This window comes from Drosophila gunungcola, assembly GCF_025200985.1.
Source record: "Drosophila gunungcola strain Sukarami chromosome 2R unlocalized genomic scaffold, Dgunungcola_SK_2 000006F, whole genome shotgun sequence".
Classification (NCBI taxonomy): Eukaryota; Metazoa; Arthropoda; class Insecta; order Diptera; family Drosophilidae; genus Drosophila; species Drosophila gunungcola.
In genome coordinates, this window is record NW_026453168.1 from 1,707,880 (window position 1) to 1,729,695 (window position 21,816).

A 21,816-nucleotide genomic window follows, 5' to 3' on the forward strand; every position below is an offset into this window, starting at 1 on the left:
TATCAAATTTATATATTAATTTGGTAAAATATACGAAACCTTTTTTATTTAAATTTTTTTTTTAAATAAGCTTTTAATGTCTGAGTTTTACAAATTTAAAATTAAAAATTAACTTTTGTGTTTGAATAATTAAATTGAATGCATTTACATATATTTTATTACTTTTTCATTTTACATAATTTTTGTTTTGTTTTGATTTGTGCCCATAAAAATAATGAAAAAACAAGAGGAACGATTTAATGATTTTTTAAATTGCGATTGCAGTAAGCTCTATTGAGACTCATTGTATGGTGGATCATCAGTTTTAGACATCAGGTTGATGATATGCTTCATTATGTCCCATATAAGACTTTTATTTTCTGTGGTGCAGGTTGAGCTGTGGATAATGCAACTATAATTACTTATGATCTGAAAAAGTTGTTATGTTTCCATTAAAAAAATAATTGAATATTTATTAAAAAATAATTTTATTTGTGTATAATATATTCACATATATATAGTCTAATTTAAATTAAATTAACTTAATCGGTATGCATAACTGCACTTGGCAAATCTACACGTGTATAAGTGGTACATATATTGTGTGCTATAAGTATATGTTTGTGTGGATTAATTATTTATCTTTGATCAGTAACATATCGCCTAGGCATTCGCTTACACGCTAGTGTGCCAACAAAATATTCGAAATCTTTAGGAGATTTGCATCGATCGATGCATGGCACGCTCGGGATTTGATTGTCAAACTCGATATATCGAATGGGATTGGGAAACTAGGCCTAAAATTGCATAAGATCGGTATGTGGCTACGCATTGATTAGTTTTCCTACTATTTTCATTTGCTTAACTGTTTGTCGAATCGTTCGATTTGTTTGATCGTGATCGTGTTAAAGGTCCTTAGGTCGAGAGTCGTACAAACTATATCACAGTTGGAGATTAGGCGCTACAAGAGACTACGGCTAACTACAAGTACAAGAAGTAATGGACGCCCCAAGTGAACTGGACATCGGATTAGCTTAGTGTGAGCCCTCCGATCCGATCCGGATGGGATTCCTTTGAAGTCTGTCGGAGGCGTCTAAGAAATGCACTATCGGTGTTTTGTTCTCGTAATTACATGGAATCTACATGCGCAGGATCGCGACAACGATCCCTGCTGACTACTTGTTTAGATAGAAAGGTATACACAAAGAGGGGTTGGACTGGCTAAGTACACTAGAGAGTAATATCGGTAGTAATATACAAATCTATGGGTCGGTCTAGGCTTTGTACAGGCTGTGCACAGGCTGTTCCATCTAAGATGGCAGATGGCAGCCAGCAGCGACATGGCTTCCAAAGGCACTTGGCAAGATTCTCCGTTCTCCGTTCGCCGTTCCGTTCCCTCCACGGAGCAGTCTACAGTCTACACCCTCGTCTCCGTGTTGCGGTTTCGGTGCAGCGGCTGCAGCTCCCGCTGAGTGTCGTTGTAGTACTCGTGGTCGGAGCTGGTTGGCTCACTGCCGGGCATCGGGATCTTGACCTCCATGGTGCCCGGCACTGCCATCACCGGTATCCCGATGGTCTGCGTCGGTATCGGCGCCTCGCCCACGCCCAGAGCCTGGGCATTCAACAGATACTCCGGATTGTCCACGCTCACGGGCACTCCGATGAGATCCATGTAGCCAGCGGCCACGCCCACGCCCACGCCCACCGCTGCCATGTTGTTTTGGTTGGGATTGTTGGTGTTGTTGTTGTTGCTGCTGGGCCCCGTCTGGCATGTGGGCACCAAGTAGTCATCCTCATCGACCGGCAGGTCCAGGCGCAGATTACCCACACCCACCTCCCGAGCAGCCGAGTCGGTCTCATCGTCGCCGCCACTGGAGTTCTTGTTGCTGGGATCCTTGCAGTAGCGATTCAGCTTGGGTATCTCATCGGTGCCATCGGTGCGGTGGCTAGGACCCGGCCCCGTCTTTGGCTGCAGGTACTCGTCCGGCTCCGCAATCGCCTCGGAGCCATCTGTGCTGGGCGGCGCCAGCTTCCGGATGAGATCCTTCTCATCCTTGCTCGTGTAGGCCGGCAGGCGGGTGAACTTGTCGCCGGGGATGGCCAGATAGCGACCCGGATCTCGGGCGAACTCGGCGAAGACCGTGGTCAGCTGCTTGAAGGTCGGCCGCATGGCCGCATCCAAATGCCAGCACGAGAGCAGGGTGCAGTAGATGTCCAGCGAACAGATGCCCGGCTGGTCCAGCTTCAGGCCGACCTCGATGAGATCGGGTATGTCCTTGGCCGGTATGTTCTCGTGCGGTCGCTGGCCGAAGGTCAGCAGCTCCCAAATGGTCACCCCGAAGGCCCACACGTCCGACTTGCTGGTGAAGACGCGGTTGCGGATGCACTCCAGGGCCAGCCACTTGATGGGCATCTTGCCGCCGGCCGCCTTGTACTCGTTGGAGTCGCTGCTGAGCAGCTTGGCCAGCCCAAAGTCCGTGATCTTCACCAGCGAGGGCGTCTGCACCAGCACATTGCGGGCGGCCAAGTCGCGATGGACCAGTCGCTTCTCCTCCAGATACGACATGCCCTTGGCGATCTGGGTGCTCCAGTTGAGCAGCGCCTTGGAGCCGATCTTGTCGCGGTTGCTGCGCACATAGTCCAGCAGGCAGCCCAGCGGCATCAGCTGGGTGATGAGCATCATTTGCGAGGACATGCAGACGGCCAGCAGCTTCAGCAGATTGGCATGCTCCACGGAGGCCATAATGTACGCCTCACGCAGGAACTCCTCGCTGGACTCGGCGCCCGTGGACTTAAGCAGCTCCTTGATGGCCACCGGTATCTTGACATTCTCACCCTCCGGCACCCAGACGCCCTTGTACACGCGTCCGAAGGCGCCCATTCCCAGGACTCCGCCCTTGCGCAACTCCGCGTCCTTGACAATGCGCAGCTTGCACAGATTGGCGCCAATGTTTGAGGGACGCAGCGGCTCGGAATCCTCGCAGCCGGACAGGGCCATGGTCATCTTGACCGTCTCCTTCTTGGCCTTCTGCTTCTGCCGGCAAATGTAGGTGACCACGCACAGGATGCAGATGGTGGGCACCAGAACAGCTCCGGTGATAATAAAGATCATATTGACATCCAGATTGGCCGTCATCTTGCTGCTCCGCGGTGGACTGGAGGCGCAGTAGGGTCCAATGATCTGCGACTGGTAGTTTACATGCCTGAACTCCTGCGGGCACTTGGAGGTGCAGTTGAACATCGTTGAGTTGCCATACGAGCCCGTCTCGTTGGCGTCGAACAGCTTGAAGTTGATGCAGGCCAGACAATCGTCGGCGCCCGGACCCGTGCACCCCTTGCACTCCGGATGGCACTCAAAGCACTCGCGCCGCTCCTCGTCCGTGTAGTGGTTGGCAGGACACTCGTTCTCGCACTGCTCCTTCCGCTTGTAGCCCTTGCACTTGGAGCACACCTGCTCGTGGAAGCCGTAGTTGGTGCACAGTTCGCAGAGCGGATGGCACTTCCGGCACACCGCCTTGCCGGCCAGTGGCTTGAGCGATCCCTGCTCCTGCGGATGCACATACTCCCAGTAGTAGCCGTCCGGACACTTGTCGTCCTTCAGCAGGCAGCGCTCGACCGTGGCGTCTGTGTTGATGATGGCCAGGTTGCAGGTCTTGCACGCCCCCATGCCGATGGTGTCCTTGGGTCCCGTGCATCCCTCGCACGTGGCATGGCACTTGCGGCACACGCCCCGATCGTTGTACTTGTTCTCCGGACACTCGGACACGCAGTGCTGCTCGTCCCGCACATGGACACACTCCTCGCAGTGGTCTGCCCCGGATCCCGTGCAAGTCCGGCACTCCGGATGGCACACCATGCACGTGTTCTTGTCGAACTGGTAGGCACTAAACGGGGCAAAGGGAAATGGGTTAGCTGCCACACTATATACGATTACTTCCTGGTTTTTGAAACTTACTTGGATATATTACGACAGTCGGCTATGCAGGTGCCATTGAAGTTGAAGTTCTTGCAGGTGAGGCACTGATCCGTGCCAGCTCCCCAGCAGCCATCCTCGTTGCACTGATCCGAACAAATGGTTCCGTTTTTCTCTGCAAAATGGTTAAGATAAAATTGAGTTACAGGACATACGTTTACAAACTCCTATCCAAAACTAAAGCATAGGTTTTTAGATTTCAAATAAGATTTAAAAAAAACTTAAAGTAAAATGAAAAAAAGGAATAGAAAGATCGCTTAAAAAGCCTGGATATTTGCTAATAATCTATCAATAATAATATATTATAATCTTGAGTAAGTCAAAAATGTAAGTAATAAGTAATTTTAAGTCTATGCTTGTTAAAATAAGTTTCTATCTCCCATTCAACGTGAATAGTGCTACAAATAAAAGTGTTAGCGCTGGGATATTTATTAAAATAAATTAAAAAAATTTAATTAAAGCAATATACATATAAATAAAACTTACCACACAGTTCCGCCCTGAGATTCTCGTTGACCCACACCTTCTGATCCTTCTCCATCTGGATGGCCGGCCACCGAATGTTGCCCACGTAGCAGAGGTCCCGGTTGTGCTGGATGACCACGCTGCCGGAGCTGATCTGCTTGAGATTGCGCATCTCGAGGCTGTACAGCGAGGACTTGACGATGGCCAACGCGGCAAACATGCTCTCCATCAGCTGGCGGCCATGGATGGTCTCCAGGTTGCGAAAGTAGGACAGGTTGCGGAAGCGCGGATGGGTGCCCTCAATGTTTAGATAGCCGGTGATCTCCTTCACCGTGGAGAAGACCTCCAGTCGCTCCGGATCCAGGGGTATGTAGCGTGCGCCCATCGTGTAGTTGGGGTAGACGTCCTGGAAGCCCGAGAAGGTTTGATCCGAGGATGCGGATGTTGCCATCGATCACCGTGCAGTTGCGGAAGGAATCGATGTTGCCGGCATGCAGGACGCTGACGCCCGTGCATGTCTTGGGGCAGGGGCCGTAGCAGGGAACACACTCGCCCGCCTTGGCCATCTTGTCCTGCGGGCAGCTGCGCACACAGGCGCCATTGTCGCGCAACAGGTGGCCCGGACACTCCTTCACACAGGTGGCCCCGTAGGCGTACTTGCCCTCCGGATTGGCCTCCAGCACATAGGTGGTGGGGTTGTACTTTCGCATCGGCGGGCACTCCTCCTTGCAGACGCCCTCGTCGAAGAAGTTCTTGCAGGCGATGCAGTCCTTCTGCGTGGGCCCAGTGCATCCTCCGGCGCAGAAGAGGTGGCAGCACTGCCGCGGCTGCGGCCCGTAGCACCTACCGCCGGCGCACTGCGGCGAACAGGTCACCTTGCTGAACTTCTGGCAGTTGTGCATACCCTCGCCCCAACATCCCTTCAGGCACTTGTCGTGACACTTCGGACACTCCCGTTCCGGCGCCGTGAAGTTGTACTTGTAGTACGCATCCACGCCGCTGGACACGATCTCCGTCCAATTGATCGTCCGCATGTGGCAGAGGTTGTAGTTGTTGTGGAAGCCCACGTAGCCATTCAGCACGTCGCGCAGGTCGGGAATCTCCAGCGTGTACATCCTAGGAGTAGGTGACGAACAGGGCGTACTTGTCCTCCTCCACCGACAAACTGAACAGCGTGCGACCGCGTATAATTTGCAGTCTGAAATTCAAGAGATACAAAATCAGTAAACATTTTATAATAATTTAATTTTTATTGGCTACTTTAAGTGACAACTCAATTTAAATTGCCATGCATACCACAAAATTTGTTTAAGCTTTATTCAGTTTTAAAACGTATGCATTTTTTAAACTTTTCTTAATTATAATGCCTTTTTTTAAATTTTTAAGCTGCTTAGAATTTTAATAAATTTAATACTTAAATGTTTTATTATACAATCTCAATCGCGAGGGATAAAAAATCAGTCCAAATTCCATAATCTTTCCATTTCTATTGAATGCTTTAAATGACAATTTAAATTAGCAATGGTTAGCATTAAAATTCGATTAAGCTTAAGGTTTAAAGCTTGTGACATTTAGCTTTATATAGATGTTATGAAATTAATAAACCTTTTTTTAATTAGAGTGGCTTTTTTACGATTTGAAGCATCTTAGGATTTTAATAAATTTTATAATTAAAATGTCTAATTATACAGTCTCAAAATCAGATTTTATAATAATTTTATTTTTATTAGCTGCAACATCTTAATAAGAATTGCAAAATGTTAAGCAATTTATAAACTTTACTTGATTGTAGTGATTGTTTTATTTCCGATTTCTAAGCAGCTTAGCGTTTTAAAAAAATGTGTTCCTAAAATCAACACCTTGCATCACATTCTTAAGATAATTTCTATGCACAAATGTTAATGAGCTCAAAAGTTCAAACTTACTTTGGAAACACCACTTGCTTGACGTCCACATGACTGATCAGTATATAACCGGTGACCTCCCGAATGTTTTCCAGGAAGCTCAGGTCCAGATTCTCGTTGGGCAGCCAGGTCAGCTCCAGGTTGCCATCCACATACGTGCAGTTTGTGTACCGATCTTTGAGATTCCGGTAATGGTGCTCCTTGTTCGAGGGCACCGACAGCCGGGATTTGGTGCCGATGCAGACTGCAAAGAGAGTTGGGAAAAGGGAAATCGTTGTAATACTGTGGGTGGCTTATACGGGCTAATGGGTTTTTGTTTCTGCTGACCCTAAACTGTCCAATTATCCAAAAGCCCACCAGTTCGTAGGTGGGTAGGTGTTGACTTATGCTCGGGCAGTTTGAGAAATTAATTTCGGTTCGAACTTGGAACGGAAATAGCTTTGCCCTGTAGTTTGTTTGCTCGGAAGCAATAAAATGAGGTAGAGGTAGAGGTGGAAACCGAAACAAAGGCAAAACCAGTGGGCGCGAGACTCACAGTGCCAGTTGGCGTTTTTAATAATTAGCGACCCACGCAGTCTCGCATCGGGCATCTCATCCCAGACGGCCTCTTATCATTAGTCAGCGACCTGTTTTAGCCGCTCTCGTAGTCGAGCATCTTCGGCGACAACTTCATTGATTTGCATCCGATAGATACAGTTTCATATGCGTTGGTTCTTCTGAGAAGGGCTACGTGGGCTAGCCCCAGCGGTTCGTGTGGGCCGCAAAAGTGTGCCATGTGAGTTGGAGTTAGACACCCACCTATTCTTTGTAAAGATGCCCCAACCCACGGGGCAGAGCACCCAACTAACCAACTAATTATCCACAAAATGGCCGCTCCCCCAACCCCCCAAAAACACAAAAGAAACTTTATCGATTTCCTTCGAACAAATATCCCATAATTATGAAGACGAACGAACCAAAGACAGAAATATTTCTGTCGCCAGAAACGGAGAAATTCCTTTGGCGATGGGAAGAAAAAGTTAAATGCCCCCAGATATGCGTCCCATGCATTCCGCCAAAAGGAAAGGGAGGGAGTTGTGGATGTGAATGTGGATGTGGATGTGGATGCGAAGGTGAGGCCACGACTGGGACCTCGATTTTGTCGCTGGACACTGATCAAAAGCGGCTGCAGCAATCGAAGCGCAAAAATTTTCGTACAAATTCTTAAGCTTTGTTTCTGCCAGATCTTTTCTTTTCTTTTCATTTTTTGTTTTTTTATTTTATTTTTTGTGGTCGAGGTTTGCCGCTGGGCAGCAGCAGCATCAACAGCATCATTTCTCATGGCGAACGAAGCCGACATCACGAAACCCTTTTCAAGAGTCGAGTCGACTCCTCTCGACTGGGTTTTATCGCGCACAATTTATCAGCCAGGTTTTTCATGTTCGAGGCCTGAAACTTAAGCCACGAGACGACGGCGGTGGATTCCCTGCCAGGCAAACGCTTCAACTCGGGTTTCTTGTGAATCGAGCGTGGCGGGGCAGTTGCGATTTTTCTCCTCGGCCAGCGACACGCCCGCCCAGCTCACAAAAAGGCTAATTTGTAATCCTTAGGCTAAGGCTAAGTGTGGCAACATTAATGAGTGGCCGGGCACTCTGTGGCTGCCTCTCAAGTCTTATGTCTGAAGTCTCAAGTCGCAGTCGCAGCAGCACAAATCAAAGTCATAATTCATGATGTGCTCATTAAAACAAAAGACTTAGGCAACGAACTTCAGCGCTGAGATTAATCAACCAACACAGAGGAAGAGGCAGAAACGCAGACTCTGGAAAATCGCTGTATTTGCTGTATTTGTTTATCGATTTGTATGCCAAGCCATCAACACACACGACTCAACTCCATTGCCCTTCGCCGCCCCTGCGGTCATCATCATCATCTGACGTACTGATTAATAGGCAACCGCATTCCAAACTTTACTTTGCTGACTTTCTAAATATTGCTTTTTGTTTCCAGCTGCTGCTGCTGCTGCTGCGGCTTCGGCTGCTGCTGTTTGCCTTTTCACCAAGATGGAAATGGTAGAAGAAAGCGAAGAGACTGCATAATCGATTCTTTCGGTTTTCCATCGTCAATTTGACTTTTGGACCCCAAGTTTTCCTCCGATTCTGGCCTAGACGCAAAGCGTTCTTGACGTCCCCTCCATCTCCATCTCCCTCTATCTACTATGCTCCGCTCACCGCTGCAACAGAACTGAAAATACCCGACTCGCTCAGCCGGTTCTGCGCACTTAACAGTTTTTGTTGTTCACGTTCGTACCGCTCTCGGCGCTCATACCCCTCCCCTCCCTGTGTCTGTATTTTCATTTCGTGGAAAAGATTTTTAACTCATGGCCCGAAACCGAAAACCGAAAACCGAAAAACAAAAACCCCGAACCCCAGATGGCTGGCAACATTTTTGTGTACCCTCCTCGACTGGCCCGCGGCAACACGAAGAACAAGAATTGTCTAGATTTTGTTGTAATATAACAAAAGATTTAAAAGGGCATTAGACACAGGTATTGTTTTCTCAGAGTTTAGAGTTTTGAGCTCCGAGATCGAATGGTTACCCCGATTCGATCAAATTATCGGGCACTGCTCGCCGTTAATGCCGCTGGCAGTATGTGAGTTTTTGGGAGATGGATTTGATGAACAAGTACATTGATCTGATCCAAGGCGGCGGCTGGTGAAAGTTTCGATCCGGCGCCATATGTAGATGCAGCTGACCGGATCGCAAGGTGTCATAGATTAACGTACGACAGCAATTGCAATGCGATCGGTACGACTCTGCCCCGTTTACCTACCCCCCCTTCCCCTTTTTGATCGCCTCACAACTCCCCATAAATAATTCATAACTGTTTTGCGACAATTTCAGTCCACTGCCGCACGGCACGCGCCTATTTTACAATGAAATTGTGTAAAAGTGCTTAATAAATTCATTTGTGCAGCCATTAAAAACACGCAGCTCATTAGGGGCGGAGGGGTTTACGTTTACCACTGGATTGAAGCCAAAGACAAAGCCAAAGCCAGAGCCATGAGTCTCCAGTTCGACGCTTACGTGCGCGGATTTTGCAATTTTCCTCTCTCTCAGAGGTTTTCTGACTTTTTATTTCGCTTTGCAGAATGCTGTTGCGGCAACTTTCTTTCGTGTGGCCAGCTATTGCCGCTGTGTTCTATGCTCGCGTCGTGGCGTCACGAAGGCGAAGGCAAATAAGCGCAACTGCAGCGGGTGGTGGGATGGTTGACGGTTTAAGGGGGTCAGGGGATCAGGGGGGCAGAGACTAAGGCCAGGAAATCTTCCCCAGAAAACGCTGCAAGCGCAGGCGCATCTTCAGCTTGGCATAACAAATTTGCAGGCCGAAGTCGTCGTGGCAGCAACAACAAAGCACCGACATTCGACTGTCCTCCGTTAAAAAAAAGGCACTGTCCAAAACTACCATCCCAAAGATATAAACTTAATTTTAAGCTTTTTAAAATTAACAGAAAAGTAAATTTCAAATTACAATTATTAAACAATTTAAAAGTTTGAGTTCCCCGTACATTGTACTAAATATTTTAAACAGATTTATAATACTTCAGAAATTAGTGTTCAGCAAGATTCTGAAGAATAAAAGTTTGGAACTTTATAATCGACTTTGGTTAATAATATAATTCTGTTAATACAGATTGGAGATTCCCAAATATTGTACAAAATATATTCAATAATGTTATCTATTTCTCTTAAGCAATAAACAGTTTTAAGGACTTCGATAGCGACAAGTTGAAAATAGCAATATGTAAATGCAAGCATAAAATGTTTGAATGCTTTTAGCTCTCACACCCTTATTTCTTTGAGTGCTGAAACAAAGGCAAATCAGGCAACGGCCACGAAGCGAAGATGCAGCAACACAACAACATAGCAACAGGCACAGAAAGACAGCCTCTTGGCTGGAGATGATGATGATGATGGTGAAGGTGATGGTGATGGTGATGCCTTGTGGCGGCTCATCTGGCTGGTTTTCCTTGGCAGCGCCCCCCCTGCCCTCGCATGATCCTCGACGCCATGATCAGCATCTTCTGCTTTCGGGTTTTCGTGTTCGAAGCGCGTTCATTTTGTTTCGAACAACAATTGGGCGCAGGTCGTGAGGCACGACAGCGAACAGCAACAGCGAACAGAAAGAGCAACAGCAATGCCTGGATTAGATAAGCTTATTGTTTTCGCTGTTGCCAGCACTCTTTGTTCTGAGTTCCCCGGCCCCCTTAATCAACAGAAAACCCCCCAACTGGGCTGAATTGCAGCTTATGGCTCTGGCTATGGCTTTGGCTCTGGCTTTGGCTTTGGCTTAATGAGCACGCCCTGGCGCCATTTTTGGTCTGCTGCCTGGCTTTGAATTTTCACATTCGCAACTATTTTTAGGCATAGAACGGCTCAAGAGCGAGACGGAAAAGAAAATCGGGGAGAGGTCTCAGTCTCAGAAGCGATCTCGGCAGCAACGGGCAGCAGTTCTCGTGGGCAGAGGACCGACAACCTCGCATTTGGCTCTGGTTTTCGAAATCGAACGCCCACACGCAGAAAAAAGAGGCAAAGAAAAAAGGCGGAGGCAGAGAGTCAGGCGAACTGCAGTCAAAAGTTCACAAAAGCCATCATACAGTAAGAAATATGGTTAATTTTCAATGTTAAGCCAAATCCAAATATTTGAAATGGGGTAATTAAAGAGAGCTTTCTTTATAAAACTTACGAACTTATTAATAACTTCAAACGGAGAAAAATCTACAATTTCTTTAACAATTTTATATAGTTTAAGTTTTAGTTTATATGTACTATACTAACAAATCTATAAGACTGGAAAGTTTATCCGTTTATGCTTTAAATGATTTTATGTTTATTATTTAATTATTTAATTTATTTATTTACCATCCTAGTAATTTAGGTTTTAATTCGTGTATCATAAATCTATTCATTTTACTGTGTATCCTAGGAAAAGTGTCTTTGGGTCCAGGAAAATAAAACAAATATGCGCAGAGACTGACACTGCGCAATCGCAGCAGCCCGAGATGCTCTCTCTTTTTATTTCCACCGCTCTCTGCTCTCGCTGGTATGTGTGTGTGTGTGTGTGTGTGTGTGTGTGTTTGTATATCCGTGTGGGTTTTAGAAAACCAGTATTTCGACTCGGGCTCAAAATTGCTGGAAGTAGTCGAACGGCTAAAAGTAAATGCAACGCTAATGCATCAACGACTGCAGCCGACCAGGCCTTAAAGTTCAGCATTGGCTGAAAGCCAAGCTCTGACCATTTCGCAGTTCAATTTGGCCATTATTTCTTTGATACGATGGCTTAATCAGAAATATTATAGAAAAATGCAAAACACACACGGACACACACAGACGAAAACAGCGCGTGCCTGTCGCCGTAATTAGCTAGAGAATGGGGGCCTCAGGGGGCTGGGATGCTGGGATTGTGGGGATGCTGGTTGGACTCGGACTTGGACTTACTTCGACTTCGACTCAAGTCATCGCAGCAAAGCGCACTATGGAATGCGGTTTTTCAAGCGCTGGCACGCACACTCAAGCCGCCCTGAGATGGGCTGTGTGTGTGTGTGTGCGAGTGTGTATCTATGTGGGGGGAGGTGGGTGTAGTGAACTCCAAAATCGGATTGGTAAGCTCTTTACGAGATATTTCTAGGGTGACTGAAACAACTAAAAGGTTTGCTTTGAAGAAATATATTATTTGTATGAAAAAACAAAGAATTCAAAAGGTAATCGAATTTTTTAACAGATAAACTGCTTATTTATTAAATTTACTTATTAGAATGAAAACAAACTACTTTTAAATACAACTAAACCGCAACTTTACGCTAATAAAAATATGTTACGCGAGTAAACTTATTTAAAAAGCAATAAATTGTTAATCTCTCATGTCTGACTGGTTTAAACATGTTTGTTACAATAATAACAATAGGAAACATTATGTTCATAAATAAAAAAAAAATTTTCCCCGTGACATATGCTTTCTCTATAGAAGTGAGTAACAATTCCAATTAATTAAAGCAGTCACTTCAAAAAAATCCAACAAACAGTAAAATTCTACGAATTAAGGTTTACAAAAATGTTATAATACAATTGCACTATAATTTCTAATGTCAGAAATGAAAGATGGTTTGCTGCACGAGCAAGGTCATTTCACTCAATCGGCTCATTGCGAATTAGTTTAAGCTATATAGTTGTTCAAGTTTCCCAAACCCCCATAAAAAATATATTGTTCAACGGGTTTGATTCGCCTGCACGTGCAGCTTGCGGCAGGCTTTTCTCTAGTATTTATTTGCATATTTGCCGCAGCTGTGCTTATTTATGGTCATAAAGAAAGAAACAACACAGTAACGGAGTGCAAACAACGCAAACAATTCCAGTGGAAAAGGGCTTTGAGTTAACGATCGTCTGTGCAAAATAATGGGGACGATTATCGGGTCGAAGACGAGAATCTTTATCGGTTTCATAAGCCGCTTATCTAGCCAGATATCCGGATTTTATATCCGGCTATGTGGTAGTAACTCTCCATTAGCATAGACCCCAGCCAAAGTTTTCCTATCAATATTTGCACAGTTGCCGGCGGACAATGCGCACATTCAATTATTAATTTGCAGCTACAAGATCACTGAGTACTGTATATCGACGGACGGCCTTTACTTGCCTCCATTTTTAATTTTGTATTTTTTTGTTTGCCCGCCAAATACAAACATTTGCCTCAAAGTATTGTGCAAACAGACACGGCCAGATACGCAGTGCTGTTCATTAAATTGTGGCCAAATGGTTGTTCAAACAGCCACCCAGCCGAAAGTTCCAGTATGCGAATACAAACTTGTATTAATTTTCCAACGGCCAACAGCCGAACCCCGCCAAGAAAACCTCGAGAATTGCGGAGTCAACAAATTGAGTCGCCATTTTAGCTGGAAATTGTGTCGCTTGTTGCTGTCACTGCAATTACCGCTGATGCAGTGAAAAGTGCACGCAGACGGCGAGAAAAGTCGAGCGATCTTAACACTAACTAACTACGCTTTACCTTGTACTCTTGACATTACGAAATGCAGAACGAAATGCTCTCCTTGGCTAATCAGTGTGTTCTGGTATTTGTTGTTTGCGTGATATCTGATGCAGGGCGGTGGAAAAGGGGAAGTGGGAGGGGGAGGGGGAGGGGAACCCGAATCAGGGGGCGATAGTGCACACAAGACTCTTTGACTAAGCCAGCGCCAAGTCAAGAGGTGAGGGCAGGTGAGACCAGCAGCAAAGGGCAGGTATGAAAATAGTCGAAGAGGGTGTGAAATTAAAGATACCCTGGCGTATACTTGATTTTTTGCCATATCTTAAGTGTCAGGGTAGCAGGAGGCACATTTAGAAAAATATTAATATAAGACAAAAAGAATATATGGACAAAAAACGATTTTTATATAAATAAATAAAATACAATTAATTGAAGTGTTGTTCAAAAACTTTGTTTCAGAAATTATAAGACATATATAAAGAAAAAATTTAAAAAAAATAAAATGAAAATACCAAGTTTTTATTAAAAAAAAATAAATCTCCTTTTATATAGCCAGATATATAAAATAAAATATTCACTGCTCCAACACAATTGACATTGTCCAGACCATTATAATTTGTTCTATAAAAATTACTTTCCTTTTTTCAACATTGCGCGATTCGCGCATAGCCCTCGATATTTGAGTTTCCCAGGGTAGCGATAAGACCTAATAATTCGAAATGCAGCCGAAAACGAAGCTAATATATAAAGTGCAGCATAAGGGGCAAACAGAACAAAAACAACAGCTCACCGGCGATAAGATAACCAACAGCATATCGCTGGAACGAAACCGAAACTGAAAACCTAAAAAGACTGGAAACTCAAGAGCCCAAGTGATACCGATTCGGTGGTCATATTTGGGCCGACTTGGCTTTTTTGATATATGGGCAGGCGAGCAGCCAGGCAGCCAAGCAGGCGGATGATCTACACAAACACATTGTGATAGATGGGCTGTGTAACGAAGACGGATGGATGGCTGGCTAGATCCTGGCGGTGGACAACTTACTTTTTCCCTTGACAAACTCGTTGGGCTTCTGATCCTCCAGACTGGTGGGAATGGTAACGCCACCGGGTCCAAGTCCCAGGGCGAAGTTGGCCCCGCCCCTCTGCCGATCCCTCGCCGAACTGCTGCGATAGACGAACCGATCCCGATCCCGATCTCGATCCAAGTCCTGATGGCGCTGGCGATTGTTTTGGCGGGCGTAGCGATCGCGGACCGCCGAAGCGGGCCAAATGCAAATGCAGTGGACCAAGAGCAGCAGCAGGAGGGGGAGGCAAAGGCCGTTGCGCCGTCGCAGCAGCATTGTTGGACGGTGGGTTGATTTTTTTTTTTTTTTTTTTTGGTACAGTGGGATAAATCAAGCCCTGTTCCAAGCAATAACCCCTGACGTCATAGGGGTTATTTTTATATATTTATTTTCGTGAACTTGCGGTTTACTTTCGGCTCTTTTGCTTGCTCAGCTTTGCGTGCCAAAGATACAACTTTTTCATAAATTTTATTTCAACTCTTTCACTGCGTTTCTCAAACTGTTGTTGTTGTTGTTGTTTTGTATTTAAGCTGTTGTCGTTGCAATTCGCCACTGTATTGGTGTTTACATTTCACTGTATGTGTGTGTTTTCGAGTGGGACTGTTAACTTTGTGAGTATGTATTAGTGTGTGTGTGTGTGTGTGTGTAGGAACCAGTTTCACATTACGAGCCACAAGAGTCTCGTCCGAAGGCTTTTATATACTCATATATATTTTTTTGTTATTTTTCAGATGTATTTTTAGCTTCTTTGAGTTCGCTGACGATTTTTTGAGGTTAGGAAGGGGCGCGCAGGCGCAGCTTTAATTGCCCTAAGCAATTGTTTTAAGCCCCCGCAGCCGAATGGCTTGCACAAACACACTTGGCCATCTCTCGAACTGAGCCAAAGGCAGCCCCGGCTGCCAATTAGCATGGAAATCACAAAAGAAACGTAGATATAGATTGTATATTCGAAAGCACTTGTTTTACACCAGAGTTGCGACTTTTGCGGATTGCGATTTCTCGGTATTTCGATTAGCACAATGGCCGAATTAGCAATCGCCGCGATCGAGAGCAAAGATATATTGACAGAGGACTCGGTCTCGAACTCGAACTCGGACACTCCGTGCGGATGAGCGATTCGCGTCTGCGCAGCAACAAGTTGTACTCGGGACTGAAACCAAAAGCGAAGCCCAAACACAGACACCCTCTCTCCCTGTATCTCTCTTTGTTGCTTTACTCCCTTTTCTCTCTATCTCTCTTTCGGCGAAGAGCGCGCACACAGGTAAAAATACGGAAAGGTGAGCGGCTGGCAGGCGAAATCTCAAGCGCAGATCAGGTCAAAATAAAAGCAAAGCCAGAGACTCTGGCTCTCACAATAGGCAATACGGTACGGCGGTACGGCACAGCTGCAGACCGCTCTCCTCGCCCCCTCTCGCTCCCTCACAATACCCATATATTCCCCTCCCACTCGCACTGGCAGCGGGGCATCTACAGGTAAGCGTAAACGTAGCAGCGTTTTAAAAAGTCAGCGTAATACGAAACGATACGGCAAGATATATTGGGCAATCTCCCCTGACCAACGAATGCTCTACATAGCATGGGAACTGGCAAAATGCACCAGAATCTGATTATATAACGGCATCTGATATGGACGAAAAAAACAACTTGAGATATTCTTAAATCCGAATAATATTTTAATGATATTTATATGTTAAGCAAATTTTACTCTCTTTGAAAATACCACCTAACTCAAAGGTTTTTATTAAGACAACTAATTGTATATGTATGTAAGAGGGTTATTCAGCTTCTACAAATGTTTAATCCCTTCATACCTTAATCTAAAAATTTTTTTAAATAAGTAAACTTTTAGTTCCTTTAATGTTTGTATTTTAAATATTGTTTTTACTTTTCAGAAAACATCAATAGCCAAAAAAACAGTAAAATTGTAAGTACATTTTGGAAACCCCACTTAAATGTGGAAAAGACTAGCAAAGTATAAATTAAAATATGAAAAGTGTTACATACATTATTTACAGAATTTGAAGGTACAAGTATTATTATTAAATATGAGTCCTACGACTTAGAACCAAGCTCGAGGAAAATTAATTTATACTGCCTTAGGGCTAAAAAAAAAAAAAAAAGTGGACACTAAACAGGCGCCTGGTGAAGAGCACTGCAAGTATTTTTCTTGCTTTAGAAAAAGAGTTTTGTTACACAGGTAAGTACTTGAAAAACAATCTCCTGATTTTCCCCTCCCCCGAAATACTCAACACCCTATAGCAACGGCAAAATTAATGCGGGGATAATCCGGCAGCATCTTAACTCCGACAGATGTGCAGGGCATTTAAGATTCGCATCGATTGCAGGTCGCTCTCACAGGTAAGATCTTGTGTATATCCCAATTTCTTGGCACTATTGTTGTTGTTGGAGGTTCTGCTGTTAAGTGACGATTGTTGTTGCAGCCAGCTTGCGGCGAATTCGAAAATGCTCAGGTAAAACGATCTCTCTTTCTCTCTCTCTCTAACCTGGCAATATGTGTGTATGTGTGGGCAATGCTGCCATATAAGCACACAAGATCTCGGCAGTTTTGCATCTGTATCTGCGCCCGCATCTGTATCAGTATCTGTGAGTTGAGCCTGCGTGGGCCATGGATTGTCTTTTGGCAAAAAGATTGCTGTTCGAGCGTTGTCAACATTGTTAGGGCAGATCCGAGATTTTGGAGGCCTCTTCACCTGTTCCCAACCCACAAGCAATCGGGGTTTCTACGCCTGCGCCATGTGCTCTGCGGGATCGGGATCGGTATCGGGGTCGGGATCGGGCCAAAAGGACACTGTTTTCGGCCAGGCAGGTAAAACCGTTTTGACCTTTTCGCTTTGGCATAACACAAATAAATAACCGGGGACAAAAGGTGCACTCGGAAAAGCGCAACCATCTCGAGAGAAGTGCCGCAGTGCCGCAGTGCCGCATTCGAATCTCGAATCCCACGCTGCGACTCTCGAGAGGCGTTGCATTGTCTCGCTCGGCGCTTTGTTTCAGAGCATGAAAATACATTTAAATTGAAAAGCGTTTCGAAGAGTTTTCCGTGGAGGTTGAGGGGTGAGGGGAAAGCGCCGATCTGCAGCCAAAATCAAACATATTAATAGCTATCTGACACAAACCTCAATCAAAGGCCAGTGCCCAACCCGTACAGAATCATCTGTCAAAATCGAGGAGCATGCAACTGACAGCCGAACATCAAGTTGAGAACGATCTCAGAACTCCGAAACCACTTCAGGGCACTCCGCCAAGCCGCCAAGCCACCACCACTCCGATCCACAGGTAAACGCCGCTCGAAAGGTGTAAGATGCCGAGATGCCGTGATGCCCCGACCCACACTCATAAACATTTGATGAAGCGTACAAAATGCCATGCGAAGAGAAATGTTTTTTATGTTATGTATGTACATAACTCCCCCATCCAACAGCACTCCATCTGTCTATGATCTCCTCTGGTTTTCCCAATTTCAAAAGAAAGCCTTAAGACCCAGACCCTTGAAGTGATTCCTGGCCGCTCTACAGGTTGTCGGAATCATTGCAACCTCGTCATCGTCATCGTGATCATCACCATCGATGTCTGGCACTCACAGAGTCGAAGAGTCGGAATCGCAGTCGAGGCGTTACTTTCAAGTGCCACGCAGATTAAGAGCAACAAAAGATCGGCTCAGGAGGCGCTCAAGTGTCTCAGGCCGAGAGGGATGCTCCAGCCCCTAGGGCGCAACGAATTTGTTGCATTATGAAGTGTTGCACATTGGCGCATAGTACTCAGCAGTGAACAAAAATTAAAGACAGACCTACAGAACATACAATCACGCCTTAGTTATAGACTGTAAATTCGTATGCTCTTCAAATCAACATCTGATTATACTCAACTAATGAGGACTTAAATTAATATGAAATGAAAATATCTAAAAGGCCAAAAGTCTTCTTACAAGTAAAAAATGGATGCAATGTAATGTGTGAAATATTAAATTCTGATTCAAATTTAATAGATTTTTGGAAAGAGCTTAAATGGTCTAAATTGTATTTAATATTCAAATAATAAATTAAAAGCAATAAAAATCAAAGTAATGACGTGATCCAAAAATACGTTAAATTTGGTGTCTCATTTTGTTTTGCCAAGCTATAAATAGAAAACGATAATTAAATAATCATTAAGCTATTAACAAGAAAGCCCCAGACTAACAGGGGGTTAGTCAAATGTTTGTGAGAGAAAAGATATGCAAACAGAAGAAAAATGAGAGTATGATTCCGTTTGGCTGCCTTAAATACAATCTTAATTTTGGCCAACTTTAAGCGCGTGCCAGCCCTAACACCTGAAGGCGCGTAATTGGATTACCTGGCCCTTTGGCACAACCCTTTTGCCTTGGCAATCCGTCGATACAGATGATAGATCGATCAAATTCCGGCTGCGGTTGTGCTTCATCAGCATTCAACTTGTCACATGGCTGTGAAAAGCTGCTTAGAATTAAAGCTAATTGCCGTGGCCCCAACATGATGCGGCACATTTGGCTTTGATGGCTCTTTAGGGCCGGCTCAGAGAAGCATTCCTATGCCTATTCCACTGCCAATTCCTTCCACTCAGCGCGGCTAATTGGTCGGGAGATCGAGCGCAGCCCTAACTTTAACCCCCAGCAAATACGCAGAAACTTTGACTTCATCTCATCGTTTTAGCATAAAGTTTTTGTGGTTTTGTTTTTGTTTTCTGGCTTTTTACTGATTTTTTTTATTGATTGTCGCCGTCGTATGCTGGGCTGTGTTGGTGCACGACTCACGTTTCAAAAAACACACAAAAACAAGCAGGAAAAAAAGAAGCAATACAAAATAAAGAGTGCCTCAACGTCTCATGGGCCGATTTCGAGTTTTTGAGTTGAGCTTAGCTCTGTGTTCGCTGTGTTCCTCGTATTTTTATTTCGCCGTTCGCCATTCGCCTTTCGTTCCTTTTTAATGTCTTTGTAAACATAATTGCAACAACTCCAATAACAGATTGTTTGCGCGACTTTAATCGCTTTGTCGTGAAGTGTGAAATATGAGCGGTCAAGTCGCTGGGGAGCTTTTGCCGCAGCTCGAGACGCGGATCTGTGAGGGTCCGAGTACGAGTACGAGTATGCGTACTCCCGCCCGATTTATAAATACCCACGAAAATATTTTAGTCAAGTCTGTCCATAATATTTGCAATTTGTGGCTTGTGCCGCTAAATGTAAATTATGGTAGGCCATCGCCACATTGTTGGGCGGCCATTTTGGGAGCGGACAGCAACAAGTTCAATTAGCGCATCGCTTCGATTTGCTATATTTAATCCGGGCATAAAGCACGAAGTGAATGCCATTCCGGTCAGATAAGCGAAGGCACCTCCGGAGAAAGAGAGAATCTGGTGGCGATAAGCGCGGAGAGAAGCCGAGAAACGGACGTTTTAGCCACGCACACGTGTGCTTCACGCAGAGAAATTACTGCAATATCATTTTTACATATTCATAATCTTAAAATGCTGATTTAAAATGCATTTTAGTAGCCAATACTTATAAGAAAAGTATTGATGATTATCCACCATTTGTTCAAGTTTCATCTGTCAAGGAAATGTGGAAAAAAAATATGTTCTTTCTCAAAAATAAATGATAAAAACGGAATTTTCGATTGTGAATATATACAAAAATATGCAAAAAATATTTTGAAATGTTGACAAAAAATAACTCTTGCGATAAGAAATAGGTTGCAGATAAGCACCGGAAAAAACCCCTCATTGCTCATTATTTCTCTCTGTGTGGGTACTGGGCTTGAGTTTGCCTTTGGACCTTGGAGTGCAGGGCGCCCGTCGACAACAGCATGTTGCAACAACACTCGACAGCAGCAACCTGTGGAGCCTGCGTGCCATTAGCCATGGAGCAAGAAACAAAAGCCGAGCCAAGCCAGAATGATGGAGCACTCAAGAGGAATGGATCGGAGGGGATTGGAGTGGAGTGGAGTGGAGTGGAGTGGAGTGAAGAGCAGCGAAGAGCAGTGAAGTGGAGGCCTGCCACAATGAATTTGCGATAAATGGCAGGCTTGGAGGCCTGCAAGGCCCTTAAAAGCCAGCGACAACAACGACTACGACGACGACGACGACGACGACGAAGAAGTGAAAGATTTGCGCAGTGAGATAGCTCATTTTGGAACTGAGCCGGGTCTGGGCCAGTTCTTCGTTTGTTACCTTGGCTAATCGGCGGCTATGTAAGATGGTTGTTGTACGTGCGGCGACAGAGTCGCAGCCTCAGCCCCAAAGTCAAGACCACGAACGTGCTGTTGCTGTTGCTGTTCGATGTTGCTGATGTTGACACCAGCAACAACAGCAACAACAGCAAGAACAGCAGCAACATTCAGCCACATTGGACCTCAGCCGACCACAGCCGCATTCCGAAATGTAAGGATTCATGCTGCTCCAAGGGCCGCCCCACTGCCAGCAGCCCGGCAAGGTCAATAAATCCAGAAATCCAGATCCACTCCTGATTAGTGATGGGTAGGGAATTATTTTTTTTACCTTGGCACGGTCATTTAAACTAAAAACTAAGAATACCTGAGGCAAAAGGGGCTGTAATCCTTCGTATCGTAACGAAAGTGATTGAAGGCCAAACTCTGTTGGTAATATCGATTTTTTATAAAAATTAAAACTATTTAAAGAAAACTGTCTCTAATTAAAATATTATTCATTAAAGCGAAATAAATAAACATTTATTCTTATTTAAAACTTATATTGTTTCTTTGTGATTATTAAAACGAAATAAATTTAAATTGTATCTATTATTTAAGCTTTAACTTGTATTAAATTAATGATCTTTTATATTTATGTACATAAGTGTTCTGGTATTTGTGAAGTTCCTCAAATAAATTAGAAGATATATAAAAAAAGACACCATCCTCTAGTCAAACATGAACATAGCTTTGGCCAGCGTGACCTAAGAAATTCCAACAGTCATTTAGAGCCTATAGGCAACTGTTTAGATTCTTCCCATCATTTAGGCAGTGAGTAAACGTAAACGATCGGCTGGCTTTTAAGGCGACTCAGAACAAAGCCATAAAAACCTCATTTATAAAAGTATCGCTGAATTTTGTCTGCTTGTCACACTTCGGATACAAACAAAGCACTCATAATTAGATGAAAATTAATTTCGTATCGTATCTCTTTAGCTGTAGTTCGAAGTTAGGACATTCCAATTCGAATATTCAAATTCCAATGCTATTCATTTTTTGCGGCTCATTTGCTTATTTCAAATGAAAATGATTATTTCTGATGTTCTTGTTGCTGTTGTTGCTGTTGTTGTTGTTGTTGTTTTCTCTCCTTTTGATTTGTGTGTTTTTCTGAGTGTGTGCAGTCAGAGTTTCGAACTTAAACCGGTTTAGCCGTTGGTCGTTACCGAAGCTT

The 21,816-nt window shown here is 44.6% G+C and overlaps 1 protein-coding gene across 1 annotated transcript; it reads right to left on the bottom strand.

Moving 5' to 3' along the window:
* Positions 1–464: 464 nt before the first annotated feature.
* Positions 465–15,566, bottom strand: LOC128254935 (epidermal growth factor receptor). The gene is given in 7 exon segments (XM_052984310.1): positions 465–3,863; positions 3,935–4,067; positions 4,439–4,847; positions 4,849–5,535; positions 5,537–5,615; positions 6,343–6,565; positions 14,385–15,566. Coding segments are annotated over 7 exon segments (4,296 nt in total). The 5' UTR covers positions 14,683–15,566; the 3' UTR covers positions 465–1,396.
* Positions 15,567–21,816: the final 6,250 nt, after the last annotated feature.